The sequence below is a fragment of the Gallinula chloropus genome (assembly GCF_964237585.1).
Source record: "Gallinula chloropus genome assembly, chromosome: 2".
Classification (NCBI taxonomy): domain Eukaryota; kingdom Metazoa; phylum Chordata; class Aves; order Gruiformes; family Rallidae; genus Gallinula; species Gallinula chloropus.
The window spans coordinates 112,300,128-112,321,113 of NC_140086.1; the positions used below are offsets into that span (position 1 = coordinate 112,300,128).

Consider the following 20,986-nt stretch of genomic DNA (forward strand, 5'->3'; position numbering starts at 1 on the left):
GCATGCAGCAGGGGGTTGGGACTAGGTGGGGTTTTTGAGGTCCCTTCCAACCCAAACCATTCAAAATTAATTCCAGCAAATATAAACCCTTACTTCTCACTTGTTCAAGAGCTTTGTCATGTAGACCGAAACTAGAAAATTGGGTAACCTTTCTTGTGACTGAAGCTTAATAGACTAGTGTAACAGAAATTTTGAAGTAGAACAGAAACTTTGCAGCCATTTTGAAGTGAAGTAACATGACTTCAGAATTGGGAACAAGGCCAAACAAAACTTCTTGACTATGGTTAAAATCTAAAGAAATCAACTGTAAACAAACTGACATTCACACTGTGCTGTTATCTCATGTACAATTTTCCTTTTCTCACTTTTGATTAGCTTAAGAATGCAAGCATCCTGCCATTGAGACCACACCTTTAACTCCATGCACAGCTACAAACATACCACGTTAGCCAGTATCAGTAATGCCACCATGATAACTTTATTCCACTCTCACATCTATCTCATTCTCCTCTTTAATGATGCTCTATTTAGCTGTTTGCATTCAAATATGCATAAAAACATCCAAAAGTTACCATAACAGTTTTTATTAAAAAAACCTAATGTACATGTTTTTCCCCAGTACAGCTATATTTTTCTTAAAAAGTACTGTATGTATCAAACATTTAAGGTTTAGCCCATCACTGCCAATTGTCTTTGAAGAGCTGTCAACATCTCTAACTTTAAAGAACTTCAGCACAGCCTCAAGAAAAAGCTCTTAGCTTTTTAAATGTATGAGAAGAGGCTTAGTATTTTGTGGCATGAAGACACCATGCCATTAACAAGTAATCCTTGTGTCCACAGCATTCTTTCAGAATGATATAAACTCCAAGCCCCAAGTGATAATCCATACCCTGCATAAAACTAACACAAGATACATTACAGTTATTCTGATGAATGGACACCATTTGGAAAGGTCTGTCAACGTTTGTATTTTTAACAGCTCTTTAAAGAGGTAACGGTGCAGATTAAGTACAAGCTTTTTGCCTCAGTATAATACACATTTGAAATTAAAATAAAACATGGAAGACCAATATCTTTACAGTTATTCTTCAGAAAAAAGAAGAACCTTAAAGAAAGCATTTAGTAGTCCACTTGTGCTTAAAATACTCAATGCATGAGAAAGCCAAAAGAAAAAAAAATTACACTTTTTTTGTACACCATGATCAAAAAGATAACATAATAAATTTTCAGGAATTGCACTGTATTTAAAACACTCTAGAATTTGCTCCACTTCTACGCATGGCTACTGAGGCTGCTTGACACAGTTCCTTTTCTACTTTAATTGCCAACCTGTGGAGGCCCTTCAGGGATTAGTGATGTGAAAAAAGTTGTGATAAAGGACCAAGCAGAAGCCATGAATCCAGGTTGCTGCTCTGAATTGGCATCTTCACCTGCATCTTCCCCACTGTCTTCATCAATCCCATCATCCATAAGTCGTTCCTTTAAAAAACAGAAATTGAAGCAACTCAGGCACTTTTTTCAGAGCTCTAACATAAGAGCCAGCAGTATCTTCTTACATTAAGCAAGTTCTCTCACAACAACCTCCCAAAGAGGTTGAAGAAAGTCTGTGACCGAAATAGAGACAATCAGCAATTGTCACACTGGGAAAACACAGAATTTGAGCAGCAGGCACAGCGCTGAGGACAATGCTGAAAACTTTCTGGTTAAGCAGGCTACATTTCCTAAAATGTTGATTTTCTGTCCAGACATTACAGCATACTTGACAATATAATATGCAGGAGTCCCAAAAGACATGTCTGCTCTTACTCACCATCTCTTCCAGATCAGGATTGTTTGCGTGTTGCCCATCACGGTTCACTTCCACATTATTGGCTGGTTGTTGTTGGCCTCCCTCTTGCCTAAAGGGGAACCACCCAGCTTGGTGTCTATGTAAGAAAACAGAACATATGAAAACCTCTCTTTTGGAAAAGAATAAAGATATTTTTCTGCTACAGCTAACTACTGCAGCAAATTATTCAAGTACTTCCAAATGAAGCTACACATTTTTCTGCAAGTCTGGACTAAAAGGCTACTCTGATGTTTGCATTAAGAAAGGTCTTGCTCAGAGCTGTTAAGTTTCAGAAGTGCTGTTCACAGCCCTCTGTTCCAGATGATAATTTACTATAAACATGATTAAATATGTAGAATACTTTTTTTATATCCTCCCCATTTTAAAGTACTTAAGGCTGCTTTTGAAAAGAATATAACTTAAGTTTTCAGAGTTTTGACTTTATGTGAAAAGAATTTAAGCTTCAGCTAAGGCTTGAACCACATTGGCACTGTAAATTAATTAAGCCTCTCCTATGTTATCAAGTGTCTCTATTCTGATCTCAACTAGCTTATCTGCGCGAACAAGCAGAAACAAGCCTTGTGACGACAGGGACTATAGCATAAGAAAACTATCAGTCCAAAATATCAACCACTACTTCTGCTTTCCACTTCCCTTCCCATATAAAAGTACCTCAGTGATGAAAGCAGAAGTATGACCACAGACAGTACTGATATTACATTTAAAAAGATATGAGAGCTTAGGTCTTCATGATGCACTGTAAGTTTGCAAGTTCTAACAGATCTAGCACCCGCTGTGACAGACAATGCTGCCTTACCGCTGCCTAATACACTTCAGTGCAAAGATCCATACGTGATTTGGGAAATACAAGCAAGCTGAGTAGGAATTTTGCTTTCAAAGCCAAGCAGTGAAGAGGTTTAAATTTATGCCAGCATGTGCTTGACCATTATGAACTTATTTGCCCTCACCTTCTACATTCCTATCCCAAAATACCATGTTTCCACAACGCTGATCTGTTGGTATTGCCAAGAGAATTGTGTTTCAGGTACAAGTGGTATCCAACTTACTGTAAAAACATCTTGATGTTTTTTTGTGGAGGGGTTTTTTTTGCTGGTTTTAAAACACAGAGATCACACTGTAAAGGACCAGTGTCTCTATTTTTTTTTTGTCCAAATAACTTTTTGCAGTTTAAATGTATCATACACTAGCACCATATCCCACACATCAGATCTGCAGCTGTACTCGACTGTTGTACTCACAAATAAACCAGCAGCATGGCTCCCATTACCATGACAAACCGACTGAAGGAAGAATAGAAGTATACAATGCTCAGGAGAATGGCCGCTCTGGAGAAGGTGTACATCCAGTCCAGCCAGTCCCGGTTGAAGTCCTCCTCGTTCACTACCGGGCCACCCTGGGCGTTCATCTGAACGTTGGGGTTCACAGGCCTGTTGTCCTGAACTGCTACATTGGGCGCTGCTGCAGGCTCATTTGCAGGAGCACGGTCTGAGTTCACAGCCTGGGCAGCCGCAGATCCCACGGGCTCTGCACCGGGCGTCCCCTGGGCCGAAACAGCAGCTTGGCTAAAAATGTAAACATAAAACTAGTTTGGAAAAAAAAAAAACAACCACATTTCTAAGACTATTCTTGTCTTTATTAGTGTAGAACAGAAAACAGTTTCAGGTGTAACACATGTAAAAAAACCCCTGCATTTGCCTTTAAGTGTTTACTTAAAACATCCATTTAATTCCCATCCAAAACTGCATTTTGTAAGTTGCTGGAGAAAAGCTTAGGATAAAACAGCACTGCTAGACAAGATGCACACAAGACATTCTGATCCTCAAACAACGCTTAAGTTACACTACCTTCTGTTTGCTAGAGTAACTTAGTTGTCCCTAAGATAACACAGACTTACTATTGCATGTAGTACTGATGTGCATACATTTGTTGCCACCAGATCATCTGTAAGGGACTGAATGCAGGATACACAGAAAACCCAGCAGAAACACCTTGGCCTGGAAACTGGTTGCCTATATTGCTATAAAAGAATTTGAAGAAAAATAATCAGTTCTAAATTGCCACATTTATTGTGTTAAGAACACATAGCATTATTCTTCTCATTTGTCCCCTTACAACAATGCAAGTAATACATAGTCAGATCATCCCACCCATTCCAAAAAAGCACTTTATCTTCATATGAGAAATGAATGAGCAAAGTTACTTCTATAGGAAGAAGAACTATGTTTTTGGACTTAAGACATCTGTCACTGGCTACATCTGTGGGATAAAACCATATTGAATTTTAAAATTCTGTATTTAACAGCAGAAGTTCTTCCATACAACTCCTTTAAGTTCAAAAGTCACCCTTTAAAGCACTGCAGGAGCTGTAAAGGGAAAATTTAGTCGCCATCTATAACTTTCTTTCAGAAACAATACCTGAAATACTACTGTGATCAAAAACATCACAAAACACATGTGAGCAAAGACAACAAACTAATCTCTCCCATACAGCTTCTAAGAAAACAAATAAAAACAGTTTAAGTTATTAGCTCTCCCCACCCCACTCCCACCCCCCAATATTTTGAGCTTAAGTGATTCTGGTCCATATGGGTTTTTAACTCTGGTTCACATGCAAGAGATACAAAGCTCCTGTAGATAATAAGGCTTTGTCTGCTTTTAAACTTCTTAGCCTCTCTTACCTCCTAGAGCATATAGCCTTTTTGGCAAGATTTCCAACTCTTTCCCCAAAGATTTTGATGTTGTAAACCAGGACATCTTTCAGGACAGCATGAGAGTATAAAGCATGAAGAAAAGTTTATTCAGACTGCAGGTAGCAAAAGCTGAGACTGCTGTAATTGCACTGCAGACTACACCTGTTCCCTAAGTAAGGCACTCCCTGCAAAGATATCACCAAGAGATTTCATTAGTCTACCAGGCATTCAGATATACAAGACATGCCCAGAAAGAAAGATGGGAGGAAGACATGAAAATCTTTTATCCATCTAATACATGAGTAAGTATTTCACTATAATTCTGGCCAAGAGCCTCCTATGCAACTCCATGACCTCTGCTGAAACTGTCTGTCTGTATTATTCATAGCAGTTTGGGGGGGACACACAACCCAACCAAAAGCTACTTTCCTCACACAAGCTGAGATAATCATAGGCAATACTCTGTATTTCTTTCAAAAATTGCAAGGGTGCACTGGCAGCCCTGCTGATGCTACCTATTTATACATAATTAAGATGCTGCAACAGCAAAGCTGTCAAGCTGCTATAGAAAAACCTCAACCACACTTTCATCTTTATGGCTGCCTGCTTTAAGAACATGTTTCTCTATCCCCTGAACTGGCAAACACCTTGAGATAAAAGACTCCTCCAAAATTCATAAAACACTGACCATCATAGAACCTTCAAAATGTAAAGATGATTCAAATATTCCATATAGGTGTCGTTCAGTACTACACTGTGACATATCACTGAGCAATGTCTCAATTTCAAGCAGGTGGAATATCACATGGGGATGAGAACAGGCAGGACCACTGCCACTGTTCAAACCACACCTACTTCTCCAACCCTGTCACCAATAAGACATACAACTCAACTTGCCTGAGTGAGTTCTACAGGAATTCACAAATTCTCTCTCATCAGTTACACGTTTTAAGAGTGGTTGTTCTTTAAAGCTGCTAAGTTGATCTCAACAAATGTTGAGAGGCCTTAGGTTAATAGCTCTCCCTCACAGATATGTCTTCTAGAAATGTAACAGGATTTGAGCCTCGCCTCTACTCTCCCAAACTCTTGCCAAAGTTGCTTTCTTGATGCCTTAAAGCTTAATAGCAGATTAAGAAATAAGTCAACCAAGACAAACCACAGAAGATTTCAGGTAGGTCATGTTCTTTCCATCCCTATTTGAATATTTGCGGGTTTTTTGGGGGGGAGCTTGGGTTTTGTTTTGGGTTTGTTTTGGTTCTGTTTTGGGTTTGTTTAGGTTTTGTTTTTTCCTTTTCTCCAATAGTTTTTCGATGAGATGGGAGTTTGAGAAGCAAGACTTAATTTTTCAAGATCTGACTCTGTAAATGAGAAAGGGTAGATATCAATATTCAAGAACCGGCTTCTACCTTAGAAAGCAAACTAGTTCAGCAGTGGTTTATCTGCACATTTAAAATCAGAATGGGACAGATGTTTTAATTATATAGCTATTAGAGCTGCCAGGGTATTAAGTAAGCTTTTGAAATTCAGGAACAACTCTAAACAGCGTAATGTATGTCGCCGAGAAGAACCCCTCCAAAGGAAGGGGCTCTTCTCAGCAAAGCAAGCCAGCTTGTTGTTGAGAAGGAAAAAAAGGACCATGTGCTTTCTCCTCATCTTTTCCCAAAAGGGGGAAAGAGAGGCATGAAGCACAGTATTTCAAGAGAGTTGCAGCAACAGCACAAGAGCAGAGAAGCAAATTGGGTCAGCAGAGGCACTGCAAGATCAGAGAACAAGGCAGAGCAGACAGTAAGACAGCTTAAGTCAGAAAAAAGTTTTTAAGGTTCAAATAGTAGAGGTAGATTCTGAACATTCTGAAGAGAGGCATGCTACTGCTTAAAGGGCTAGAAACCTAAGTATTAACTTTATTTTTGTCTATGGAAGACACCTAAGACAAGCCAACTGGGATTCAGTTTGAGAGTAACATCACAATAGTTCACTAGTGTCACCAGGAAGATACTACTCACCACTAGAGGAAAAATAAGACTTTTTTTATTCAGACTTGAAAGCCTGATCTCTGCCATCCACATGACTCACAGAAACTACATTTGTTTAACGACCCTGACCCACAGACAGTCTCATGCAGGCCTGGGATTGCAACTTGAAGTGATTATTTCAGTATCCTCCACTATGTGACTCACTACTTTAAAAAAAAATACAGCAAGCAAAGTCTCCTGAGGAAGCAAGGTATTTATGTACCACAACACTCTGTGTGCTGTCAGTATGTCATTTTGTTGTTCGCTTTCAAGCATAACTATGTACACAATACCAAAACATTTCATTAGCTGTTCTGCCCACACTTGACAAATAATTTCACTGCCTTGATGTTTCTCATCTGTTTGCTGCTTCCAAGTGCTCTCCAGTCTGAAATGCATGCCATTTCACAGCCCAGCCTGTCTGGTCCCTCTCTACCTGCCTAGCACAGCAGGGCCCTGATCCACGACCATGTCCTCAGGAGCAGACAGTGCTGTGCTTGCTTTTCATAAGCAAAAGGCTGACTTGGATAGATATATAAACTACTTTCCCAGTCCCACCTCATGTCTAGATTCTTAGACAAAAAGCATTTAGAAAAGTTCAAAAGAAACTAAGATTTAAATTGTTTTCTCTGTAATATTTTAACAATCTGAGTTAGCTGTTTTGCCAAAGGGAATTCAACTTGCACACTGTGCCAGGAGCTGAAAAAACCCACATCAGAACTATAATTTGATCACCTAACATTTTTGTTGTATTAGTAATTTGTACAAGTGATGCAAAATGCTCACAAAACCCTCACGTGTATTTTCAAACATCTGGAAACCTTTCCCCACCAGTAGAGCCTACAGTTCATCATACATGAAACAGTGGAAAAAATCCACAAAGCAACAACCACATTTCAGCTACAAATCTTCATTGCCCCTAATAAGTCTCAGTCTGATATAAATTACATAAAGCTAGACTTCATTGCCCCAAACAACCTTTAAGAGCACCTAAAAACCAGAAGGCATTTCTTATTGCTGGAATACAAGTAGCAATTCCCTGAAGCAAAACCAGATGCCTCTGAGAAGGGTTTTTTTAAAGACAACAGCAAACTACAGCAGGTACTGGCACAGACCATTTGGAGTAGAGTGCAGCCAGTTCCCATCAGTCTGCAAAGAACCACCTTAAGTTCTGATTAAGTTACTTCAGCATTTCATTAAGTTACTGTTACAAAAAAAAAAAACTTAAGATTTAGGGTTCATTTATTTTGACATTTCTTTCAGGCTTTTGAAGCAAATCTCCAGCCACTTCCTCCTATTACAGTTTTGTTTGCACCACAGAATGCTCCTGGATCATCATCATCATCCCAATTCTTTTTGGATTACACTAAATTGGAAGCTGTGATTTGGGTCCACTGCTCGTGCTCTTTAGCCAGAAACAGGCACCTATTCCAGATGGCCAAGTTAGAGTCCAAACAAGATGGAAACTCCTGAGAGATTGTAGTGTTGCTGTCAGGTTCTCAACAACTCTTTCAGTCTACAGATCCACTCTTCCCAACTCATGTTACTTGGCAATACAGGCACAGACTTAGTTTTTTTAAAACACAGTAGCATCTTCCAAACTTATGCTTTCCACTGTATTTCAAGTTAACCGGACAATGGTTCTGTTGCCTTTTTGAAGTCTGCAGGCTTCAGTCCACCATGCACGCTGACAAAACCACCCTCACTCTCAGTGTATGTTTATTTGAAAAGCTAATTGGGAAAACCTTAAAACGCATTACAGACTAGTAATTTACACAACACAATAAATCACTTATGGAGTTTACATTACACTAAACAGCATTCTTGACAGTCAACCTAGCGTCACACAGCTTTGTCACAAACCAGCCTGCGGAGATGCACGTGGTCAGAACAACATCACTGCTCCACCCACCGCAAAGGCAGCTTCTTCCCAGTCAATGGTACATTTCAGATAAACAGTAGAAAAAAGACTTGAAGGAATTCAGGTTGAGAACTAGTAAGCCTAGTAAAGTCTAGGCTAAGTCTAATAAGAAAGCAAGTAAGTTGAACTGAAACTAAATACATTTTCAACAGGTCTTGACATCTGTTTTTCCTTCCACTGGCAGAAACAATTGTGACTGTTAGTAGGTTCACAGGTGGGTTTTTTTGTTGTTTGTTTCAACATTTTCCAGAAACCCTCTAGAATCTATACAGTACAGGGAGAATTCCCTGTCAAAAAGATTTCTTTAAAGCATTCCCTGAGGAAATGGCAGCTACTATCTCAGAATGTACTATCCTCCCATTTTCCTCTTGGAAGAAAAAAGATTTTTTAGTATTTAAAAAGTTGCAAAGGTCACATGGGTTAAAAATTCCTAACGCTAAAAGTGCAAAAAAATCGTGAGAATCTTCACAGTTATGTAATAACTTCTGATCTAGTAATGTACACTGCTTACATTTCATTGGGACATATGTAAACACTTAAGAATTCTGGTTTAGATACACAAGCACTTAAAACACCTGCATATAATTTCCCCAGTTGAATTCAATATGGAGAAGTGAAGTGTTACATCTCTTGTGTGGCAAAACCCAGGAGCCATCACAGTAGAAAAAGCAACTAGAAGCCCTAATTTTAATCGGTTACATTACTAACTACATCACTAGATAAACAGTACAGCTGCACTTATCAAAATGAAGTTGTGGGCAGAATGTATGAAGGAAAAAATTTTAGAAGCCAGCCTGAAGGGGCCACACCAAGAACGCTTACTCTTTGATTGACTCATGGCTAAAAATATTATGTTCATATTAAAAGTGTTTCTGAATGTGACTGATGCTTCAAGATGAACTAGCCAAATAATTTCACAGTCTGAAAGAAACATAACTATAACTGAACGCTTAAAGTACTTTAAAGAGAATCAAAGAGCTGATGATTACTTCAGTCTCACTTACCCTTGCATTAAATAAGGGAACTGGTGGCTTGGTATGGGATTGCTTTGTGCTTGGGGAGGGTTACGATGCCTCAATCCATCTGCACTAGTGTTCACCGATGAAGATGAAGCTTCTTGGTTCATGGGTGAGGCAGCAGTTGATCCAGAACGGTCCGAATTCTTAAAAATAGATAAAGTTGAGGTTGGGGATCTTTTTGCCACAGTTATACGATTTAGTAATGTGTCTTTTAAAAAAACTATTTGCTTTAATGTTTTGGGACAAGTTCTATTGAAAATATATGTACCAGGCAAGTCTCCTGTGATTTTATTGGTCCTGGCAAGCCTTCAGTAAAAACAGAAATTCAAAACTGTGCTCAGGTGCACATCTAAAAAAGGCAAAGTTTCCAGAAAGACTCAACACATGATAGGTCCCAGAGAAAACCACAAGTCAACAGGAATCAAAGTCTCAAAAAGCTGAATTAAACTACAGCTTAATCCAAAGACTATTTAGCAGCGACAAGAACTCTAGTATAGCTATTGTTAGCAGAAGTAACTACAACCTCAGGACACGACTTTATACCCAGACATCAGTGCCTGCAGTGGCCTAAAATAATATTCCTCTACTTTGTCTTCAGTTTCCCCTTCTCCTCCTCCTCTTCATGCCAGCTGCTCAATCCAAACTGCTGTCATTACTGGTGGGAGGGGGTAGAGAGTGGGAACAGGGAAGCAGATAGGAACTACTATGCTCCCTGAAGCCCATCTAAAACTAGCATGTCAAGCCTTGAACACTTTCTAAGATCAATGCTTAACTCTGGAAGTAGGACAGCTGTTGGCTCTCCTAGATTATTTGTCACCATAACAGAACTGCAATTGGGCTACTGAGATGCATTATTTTAGTTTTAATATCCCCAAATCCTGTTGCTAAGCATTACTATAACATTTACTCAGTAGAAAATTCTCTTCAACTTTGACAACTCAGGGAGTGAGGAGCTGCAAGTACTTCAGACATCCATATCACATTTACCTGACAAAGGAAAACAAGAGAACTTTACCACTAGACAGTGAGGGGACAATAAAAATAAATGGAAGGAAAAAGGCCATTCAATCTTTGTGTTTAGGTTATTGCCTTCAAAGTATGAGCTTACTGCATACTGACTGCTTTAACCTGTTAGTAATGCAGTCATAAGTAACACATTCACAACTGATCTACATAGCAATAAAACAAAGGAGGCCCCTTGTGCCACCTGCAAACACAGGTATCAATACAGCCTTTGAAAAGGCAACATAACCGCTGTCCACACCCTACTATTGCTTAAACTGCTCATATTTGTGGCTGTCACATAGCACTCAGAAACAGCTGCCTATCAACAGAAGAATGAAGACACAGAACTTTTCTGTAAGGGCATTTCCCACTTGCTCATGATCAACACACCACAGGTGAGAAGTACCTACAAGGTCCTGTATACTTTCCTTTCTGACTAACCTTTAAGGGTCACTTTAGCTCTGGAAAAAGCCAAGACAATTACAGTGATGCCGATCAAGTCATCAACAGAGACATTAACTGCCCTTCTGTTAAAACAGAGCACAATCAAACATCATCATTTCCAGAGGGTGTGAAGAAGGGAATATTCAAAACACCCTCAACAAGCGTCCTATCAACAGCTTAGCTAATAAAGCATTAAGAACACTTTCTACTTCTGTTTTTACAGACACTATGGCTGCCTCAAAGCTACTACAGATGTACTGGCCAACTCCTGTCAAGCAGAATGAAGGCTGTCCAAAATCCATCTTTCTCACAAGAAGGGCACTAATTTGACTGGTCTCTCTTCAGCAGTACAAGTTTCCATAAAATAAATCAGAACTTAGTTTGCTTTAGAAAAAAAAAAATTGAACACACTGCTTACTTTCTACCAAAGACACGGGGATATGGAAAGGAAAACACACTTTTTGATGAAGTGTTAAAAATAAATAGCTTAGAAAAAGTATTGCTTTATCATCTAGCAAACATAGTTGTGTTACTATTTGAAAAAGGTCACCTTCATTTAAACAAACTGACAGCCTTAAATAATGATATCTATTTGTATAAATTCATATGGCACAGTCTACTTTCACCACAGTATTTTACAGTAAAATTTAAAAATTGAAAGAAATTCCTGGAAAGCTTCCTCAGTGTAGAAGAAATGCATGTCCTGTGCATGAAAAAAAAACCAAACCCACCAAACACTCACTGAGCTACTGCTGGAGGTTGAAGCTCCGTGACCTTCTCTACTGGTGCTGGGTTTTGGAGAACTTGGGGGTGTCCGGGAAGTACATACCAGATGAACCATATGATACTCATCTTGCTAAAAATGAAAGAAATTGAAGAGCTAAAGCAACAACATTTGAGAAATTTACAAGCAAAGCACATCTTTAAAAATACACTTTCAAAGTTGCATCTGCAGTCAGTAAAGAAGCATTATACCAAATGGAGAGGCTCTAGAGCAAAACTTGAGCCCAGCACAAGAGAAGTTGACTGTTTTCACAACTGAGATTTACCTAGAGGCTGTCAACAATAACACACTGAACATTCACTCACCCCCAGTTTTCCCAAGTACTGCAGTATAGCTGCATCAATGGAAGACCCCACAGAGAAACATAAGGAAATATATCATAAGCTTTACCTTTTACTTTGGAAAAGTCTCAAATCCTTTACATGGCTCAGTTTGCCTGAAGTTAAGTATGCATATATTTGCAGGGAGATCTAATAAACAGTGCTGTCCAGTAGACAGAGTAAAATTGGAAGGCGCTTCCACAATTCAACCAGGATAAGAAAAACCCACTAGCCATTGCCTCCACCTCACCCCAGCCTTAGCTTGGCTCAAACCTGATCTGCAGATACCCAACTGAAGAGCCCCTGAAGATATTTCACACTTGGGGAATGCCAAAGCACTAGATGGGACTTATATATTCCTAAATATCTGACAGCAAGGAAGTGAACGAGTGGCACCACTTGAAGTCATGCCAGTATGCAAGTAATTGGCCCATACCAATTCTTTGTTAGTGTGCTCTGCGCTTCTCCCCTCCCTCCCCCCCTCAACATGGATGCTGTAACAACTTCAACCTGCTGCTATTCCATTGTACTGAACGAGAACACCCCATTATATAAGCGTGATGGAAGCTTCTATGGCCATAGCAACAACAGTGGCTATGACTGTGTACTTACATTGCACATTACAGCTTCCTCAGTAATCAAATTTTCAACAGGTAAAGTAACAAAAAACCCCACCCTCTGTCCTCTTCTGAAATAAGAATGGTGCAGTCAAGTGGCAGTTTTTAGTGAGATGGTTTAGAGATACCAGGTTTGGAGAGTTCTTTAAGCTGTTTTTAAACGTCAACACATGCATTTACTCATTCTTAAAGTTTTAATCTTTATTCCTAAAGAAATCTAGGTAACTGCTCTGATGGGCTGTTGTGCATTACTGCTATCACAGCCTCCCCACATCCGTTTGAGCTCCACTGCACGTATCAGCTTCCGGCCCAAGCACAGCCTCCCTATTTCTTACCAGCTGGTGACAGTAACCAAGGCTCACAGAGCCCTGAATGGAGGGGAGCAGCACTCTGACCACATCAAAAGCCTTTCACTTTTTGCCTTCTTTCTAGATAAAAACTTAGGCTACTCAAAGGTAAAGGAAGCTAGGCATATTGTTGCAGTTTATAGTGTACCTCTTTATTCAGTGCAACAGCTTCCTGTAATACATTTCTACTCACACACATGTGGGACACCACTGTGCCTGAAGAGTGCTGTGACTTCCAGCCTCAAGGTATTTTCTATCAGCAGAATGACACTGCTCAGTGTCAAAGAGCAAGTATCACAAAGATAAGTGGAGAGAGACAGTAAATCCTCCAATATTAGGAATTTACAGCCAATCGAGCAGGAAGAATATGGCAGAGAATGAGACTGAACATAAAGGGAATCATGCCTTCCCCCAACCCGCCCCCCCCCCGACAGCTATTATGAGGTTGAGAACAGAAAAATTCCTCTCCCTCCAATACAGTTTTTTTATTTTATGCTTAAGTCTTACAACTATGTTTTGAAGTTTACTAAATTTCTCTAACTCAAGGCCTATAGCCTTTAAAGTCAAATACAGCCCCTGTACAGTCAAAAAAGACATGCTAGGCAAAGTTTCTCAAGCAAGGTTTGAAATCATGTTTTCTAAAACTAAGGCTGCTGTAAGCAAGCCAACTGAATTTGGACTTCACTTTGTCCTTAAAAATCAAAGCTAAGCTTTCAGGCAAGCTACATAACCCTTTTCATGAACTTTTACAGTGGTACAGGACAGAGTGGTTGGCAATAGGCCAGTGTTTTCTAGTAAACCTATACATAACAAATCTCTATTTTTCTCTCAGCAGTTAAACCCAATTTAAAAAAAAAATCTACTTCTGAATGAAGATTATAAATTAACAACAGTGTTAGGCTGCTCAAGCACTACTAAACATTCTTCTGCATCGGTTTCTCCATACTTGATACAGAAGTTCAGTCACCCACTTCCACTAAAGCATAACTCCCCTTTAGAGGCTTTCCTCCATAATAAAGTGTAGCCCACTCTCACACACTCTGTACATTGATTACCTTAATGTATTACAAAAAAAGTATTATTACCAACCAACACCCAGATGCCATATTACAGAGCTTACCTATTTCATAAGATCGAACACTGTGTAATTAATGACCTAAAGTATTTTCCAAATACAGCTATTGATGCATCTTCATCTGTTCACAAGTTTAAAGACTACTGAACATAACGCATTATTTACTGTTGCCATTTAAACTGCAACAAAGTTCTTGATAAGCTGCTCTAAACATCATCTTATTCTATATATTTTAATGTACACAGAATAAATTCCTAACAACCTAAGAAATTCCTTAGCTTGGACTGATACTACCAAGTAATATTTGAATGAATTTGGTAACCAAGTGCATGTGTATCAAGATTTCCTACATCAGATATCACACAGATTCAGGTTTAATTTTACATTTGACTTAAGAAACTGAAGTCAGACAAAATTTTACTAACCTAAGATAAACCAGCAGAGTTTAAAAACCAAGAAACTTTCAAATATCATGGTTAGTAGCTAATGAATAAAACCAGGACAAAAAAAATAGCTTTCCCAGCAAAACCATTCAGGAATTTAGTATTGTGGTTTTGCTTATTACAAGTGTCATTTTAAAATATAAGGTCTTAGATTTAAGTACATACAAGAAATGAAACGACAGCCCAAATCATCACAAAGCTGTTAAATGATTCCTTTTAGGTCACAGGGAAACCACCCAAAGAAGTCAGTCTACACCAGGTATCAACTGCTTGGGAATTAAGCAGCCACTTGTTTGCTCACCAACTGTAAACATGCTTCAGTCCACAAGAATCACAGTTCTACATACAAGGGATACAGAAAATACGTTTTCCTGAACGTATCATATGGTTACCTCTCACAAGACAGCAATGAGAAATTTGAAGCTAAACACCACATATCTAAATTCCTATTTCCCACAAAAAAGGATTTTGATCAAATATGATATGGTGTTGATATAAAGCTTACTTTTCTGAGAACATCTTTCAGCTGCAGATGATCAGGAAGCAGTCTGCCAGAATACACCAGTCTTTGATCCTTTGTGGACTAGGAGATGGGACAAAGAAAGGAATTTAGCTTTTTCCTGCTGTACAGATATACAGCTGGATATAACATTTGCAGATGAGAAAACCCCTTATAATTCCAACCACCAACAGAGCCTTAAAAACATTTCAGAGGCTTCACAAGTCCAATTCACAAATTAATTCTGAAAAAAAAAATCTGCTACTGGGCACTCAGCAAGAGTGCTGTAACAACACTTATCTGGCAACTGCTGCTCAAGATAACTATCAAGTACATTAAAAGAATTCTTTAAAAAGAAAGATTTGCTCTTTACAAGCTCCCATTCCCAGCCATGTGCTGAAAAACTGTCTGAAGCAAATTAAAAACAATATACACCATATCACCACCCCCAAAAAAGAAGTTAGAACAATGGAAAGATAATTAAACTATGCAGGAAAAGGGCACAAATGTCAATCTTTACTGATAGGGAACTTCTGTTATTAGTCCCTGCCCTCACCCCCGCTCCAAAGTCAGAAGAGGAAACAAGGAGAAAAGCATTAAAAAGCCCAAACCAACAAAAGGATTTTTTAAGTAGCCTTCAAGCTCTCTTGCCTGTTCTTATACTTCCACATTAATGCAAGTGTATATATATATTTAAACAAATTATATGCTATCTATAAGGTGATAACTATTCTACACAGAAGAGATAATGATGAAAGTTTCCTTCTAAAAGGAAACTTATCTGGACTGTCTATCTACAGTACAAAGTCCAATACAGTAAATCAATAGGCAGTTTGCATGGTTAAAAAAGCAAGCAAAAACCCCAACCCCTGTCAATTCAGTTTAGGCTGTAAGAGTTTTAAGTGGGCTTAATACTAGTAGGTCGCTAACATGCTGCAGCTAAGTGAACAAACAGCTCCCTTCTCATTTAGAAAAAAAGTTCCTTGAAATACTTTTAATATGGATGAATATAGAAGAGAATTCAGCTGATGACATATCAGTTCAGCCACAGGTTGCACCCTAGATGGAAGCAGTGTTTGTCACTTTAACGGGAGCAGCGACATAAGCGAGTGCTTCAGGAATCAGGGTTGAAATCAGCAGAACAGACACACCTTATCGCCACGAAATATTTGAAGAATTCCCCTCTCATGCAAACAGCTAGTCTTGCAACATCTCCTCTCTCTCCCAGCCTCCTGTTGCCCACTCTGCAGTTATATACATACTAAGACACAAATGCCAGAGATCCAAATCTCTGTGTTTAGAAAATGCTTTCACAGAAGTTTCAAGAGGTTTGTTTTTCTTTACATTGCCTTTTACAGAGTTCCTCTAACTCAGCAGAGCACAGAAGAGTCTTATCCCTGCAAGTTGTAGTTTTTTTCCAGTGATAAAACCAATTACAGACAGTCTTAAGCAAATAATTATAACAAGTACACATCCAGTCTGGAAAGCTTTTAATTTTTTTCCCAAAATCCTACAATAAATTAAATATCATGCTGTACTATTTCTATTTCTTTTTAAACAAGAAAAAAAATGTCATGTCAGACAAATTTCTTTTGAACTACGTTCCAGCTTGAAAGGAATCAAAATGGCATAGTCTGCTATCAGGGTCCGAGCTTACTTGCACTTTTGTTTTTGGGAAGGGCTCTCTCAGAAAAACTAGAGCCTGCAGCATGCATCAAGATTATAGAACACTGTAGATTAGAACTTGTTTATTTAAAACAATCCGTGGAGCCAGAAGGAAAGTCTCAGAAACCTTGTTTCTGAGTCCTGAGACAGGCTTTCTGGAGTTTAATTAGAACAGAGGAGCAGTTAAAAACAAGGAAAAAAAGAACAAAACAACCTCACTCCAAATCTTTGGATCATCCATCAGCCAACATGGCAGTGGAGTGCTGCTTTGCCAGTCCCTCTCAAAATAGAGCTTTCTAAGTGGTAAAAAAATAAATTTTTTCTCTTCAGTACCTTTTATGTGAACCATGTCCCAGCCTCATCTAATTAAACATCTTCTCAAACACTACAGAAGTACTGCAAATTACTTCTTAATATGAATCCTTTATAGAGAAGCAACTGCTTGATTAAAATGACTCCTCCAAGCTGACAACTGCAAAGCCTTCAATAACACATCTTCGCTCACTACAAAGCCACAAAAGAAAAGGTTACACATGTGCTGAAGTACTGGCAGTCATACTAAGCTGCAGACATTACTGGGGGAATATGAGGTCTTAGAACTCCATACTCCTTCCTATGTAACTGAAAAAGCTCACTGTACACAAGGATTATCACTTGCATGTCTTAAGGTGAAACCCATCCTGGAATTCTGAAGTGTGTGGGGCATTTAAATGCAGATGAAAGAAGAGGTGATAAGTGTCAAAACACATGAATTCACATATATGCCAACGCAAACGGAAAAGGCATTCAACTCGTTCTCTGCTGGAGGAGGTTCACTACCACACCTCCTGCTTCAAGAACAGCATGCTCACTGCTAGCCCAAATACTGAACCACTAGCCCAAATACTGAACCATGACACAAAAAGTACCTTAAAAAAATCGCGGCCCCATTTTCAGAAGCAAGCACAAAGCATCAGACAAAGTGATTTTAGAACCTAGCATTTACAAGTGAGGTGGAAGGCACTTTTCAGATCATAACCTAAGAGGTATATATTTAAAATTCAGAACTCATCAGCTAGCAGTTTGAGGGGGCTTTTTTCCTCCTTTTTCAAGCAAGATTCCTGCAACGCTTACTCCAAGTTCAGCATGCCCAGCACGTTAGCAAAACCAGCAAACCTAAGCGAAAGCAGCAACTGCCTTCAGAGACACATCCAGCCTCTGAGCTATCCCGTTTCAGCTAAGAGTTATTTTGGTCACTCAGCCTCTCTTCCCCCATTCTTCCACAGGAAATACACATTCAAACCACCCCATCTGTGGGCAAAGCCTATGCTAGCGGACAGGTACTAACGGAAATTGGAGACAGCAGTTTTAAATTAGTGTTTATGAGCATAATCCATGCAGCAGTTAGTGCACTGAGTGTAAGATCTGCCAGACTCAAAGCATACAGGTTCATTTTCCAAGTTTTCTTTACTTAAATAAGCGTTTCACCTAGGGACACCGTAACTGCAGCACCTGACCAATGAAAAACTGGTCCAGTCAGGGGGGAAAAAAAGAAAAAAGTAATAAATTGAGAAATGTGTATAGACCCACAAACTAATTTAACACTGATTTAAACCCATTTAGCTTGTTCAGTGACTATTATGTACACCAACTTTAATAATAACTAAACCAATTTAAACCTGTCCACACTTGGAACCCGTACATATTTAGTCATGTCACTTAGAGAAATAAAACTGGGAAAAAAATAAAAATCACAAACACCTCTGCCTCAAGGCCTAACTTCTCATTTGCCTATTTTACCCATCTCATTTTTCTGCAGGTCTACTCTTAATAAATCTTCAGTTGAAGGACACTTGCAGTTATTCATCAGTTTAGCAACTAATTTGCAGACCCACGTAAGAGGATGATGCACAAGTCACACATGAAAATCTGTAAGACTACGGGTAGCACTGACAGCAACTGACTTCTGTTTCACACCCTTTGTTTCAAGAGCACTGCAATACCTGTACAGAGCATCTGTGTTCTTACACACTCTTAAAATAGCACTGTAATAGAAGTTATTTCCAGGGCCAATCATGTTCAAGGAATGCAGCCATTTGATTGACAAGCTTTTGACACTGATCTGATTAAAAAAAGAGAGAGAAAACAGCTCCTAAAAGCAGAAAGATTAAACAAATTTGAAAAAAAGCAGTAACACTATGTCAAAAACACATCAAGCCAAGAAGACAAAAACCACACTTCTCAGTTTTACTATACTGAGGAGACAGCCTATTAAACACCTTTCACCCCTTCCATGTTATTGAAGCGTTCTATGAAATAAAACTATTGTTTTAGTTGCTAGTTTAATTCCAAGTACAATAAATCCAAATTAAATTGGAATTACTGAGAACATTTTCACTAAGGAAACTCCCCATTCTTTGACCAAGAACAATTCCATGGATCCTGAACATACTATTTAATAGTAAGAAGCACATTGAGAAATCAATTTTCAGCAGAAAACTGACAAAAGATGTTCCAGGAAGCTGCAATTTAATACTGTACTAGTACTGGTTAAAGCCTACAGTGCAATGTAAAATGCCTCTTGTTTGTTAAGGCCTCTTCCAAAAAGCCCAACTCAGCACGATCATAAGATGAGTCAGAAAAGTAGTGTTTAAACACAGATACATCACAGAAGCCAGGAGGAAGAAACAATCAGCTGAGGTCACATATTTGTTTATTTCACAGCTGATAGGCTGTCTCAGCAGAGAATTACTCACATCAGTAACTAAACCCAAAACCTCAAATACTGCTTAGTAGATGTCAATGGACCTGTGACACAGCTCAGGTTGTTAGGTGCTTTTCTTCTGCTTTCTCCAAAAGGCAGAAAACCCCTTTGAGACCTAAAGCCACTGTTCTGCCCCCTTTTTTTTTCAGCCTGCCCTCCCCACAACCAACAATACCACCAAACCTTCTGCTGAACTAGCAGAACATTATTATTATTTTACAACATAACACAACCTTTGCCTGATGTTTTCTACACTAAGGTCTAGGTATAGAAAGTCACTTCCTTTATACAATTTTCTGGAAGAAGTTTTCAAATATATTGTTATGAACAACCGTTCTAAACAGATATAGTACTATATTTCTGTTATTATCTGTACCTTTCCATAGCCTATTTTTAACTGCCAGATTTAGAGCTTAAAATAATTTAGAAAAAAACTTACTTTCCCCACTGAACAAAGAAAAAAAACCACTTTATGTAAAGTTCCTAAGATTAGGCACAACTGTCACACAAGTTTGTAGGACATCTGAGAGAAGCGTCTTCAGCATAACCTCAAAAAAAGGCTTTTCAAACAGAGGGAAAATTAGTATGTCCCAGAGGTTGTTCAATCTCATGTTCAAATCATATTATTAGTAAAGATCCACTCCATACCTCACTGTATTCATTAGATCATTGTAACTTTAGACAGAGCTCTTACATGCACATATATTAGTCTTGAATTAACTGAGATAACTTTAGGAACTGCAATTTGGGTAAATGAAGCATCTTCAGCAATACCACCTGTGAGAACATGACACTGGGATCTTCTTAAGCCATATTAAAGAGCAGCTACTTCTATTGCCAGCTTGCCTGAAAGCAGACACCCAGCCATTGCCTCTTCACAGTGGGGCTCCTCCTGGCTTATTTTGCAGGGTGCCTAAAGAAAACCTCAACCAGCTGCCCTGAAGTTACTGCAAGGCCAGTCCTGGCCTCAAGACGAAGAAAAAGGGTTGGCCAAGAACTCACCGGCTTACTAGGGTAGACCTTTGAGAGGTGAGATTTCAGCTTGCCCACAGTCCAGTCCAGAAAGCAGTTAATGGTCTGGTCGGTGTATTTCTGGTTGGGAGCTTTGATGATGAGGGTCACAGGGTGATCCACGACGCTTTGGTCCATGCTGCTGGCAGGGGCGGCCGGCCCAGCCCTTCCCTTCCCTCTTCCCCAGGGAGACGAAGCCGCTCGACGCTCTGGGGCGCTCCGAGCGAGCTCAGCGGCCGGGGGCGAACTTCCTGGGGCAGCCGGGGGAGCCCATCCCCGCGCTGGCGCTCACACCGCGGGCAGGGCGGCGGCACCGACAGAGACCTGCCCGCCGAGCGCGGAGGGAGGGAGGGAGGAAGCAGAGAGGGGCGGCTTAGCACGTCACACAGAAGCGAGCACCCCCCACCCCGCGCCAGTAACCGCAGCAACGGGGGCTCGCGCGGAGCTGAGCTCACCCCCCCCCCCCCCCCCCCCCTCCCACTGCGCCCGCACCCACGGAGGAAGGAAAGAGACGGAACAAGCCAGTACCCAGAACGCACCCG

At 39.6% G+C, this 20,986-nt stretch overlaps 1 protein-coding gene across 1 annotated transcript; it reads right to left on the bottom strand.

Annotated features, from left to right (window-relative positions):
* Positions 1-461: 461 nt before the first annotated feature.
* HERPUD2 (HERPUD family member 2) lies at positions 462-20,582 on the bottom strand (the record flags this gene model as incomplete). Its single annotated transcript, XM_084280407.1, has 8 exons — positions 462-1,479; positions 1,811-1,925; positions 3,088-3,411; positions 3,744-3,866; positions 9,477-9,634; positions 11,683-11,796; positions 15,032-15,109; positions 20,436-20,582. The coding sequence occupies 8 exons, from the start codon at positions 20,580-20,582 to the stop codon at positions 1,318-1,320; spliced, it is 1,221 nt and encodes a 406-aa protein (XP_084136533.1). The 3' UTR covers positions 462-1,317.
* Positions 20,583-20,986: the final 404 nt, after the last annotated feature.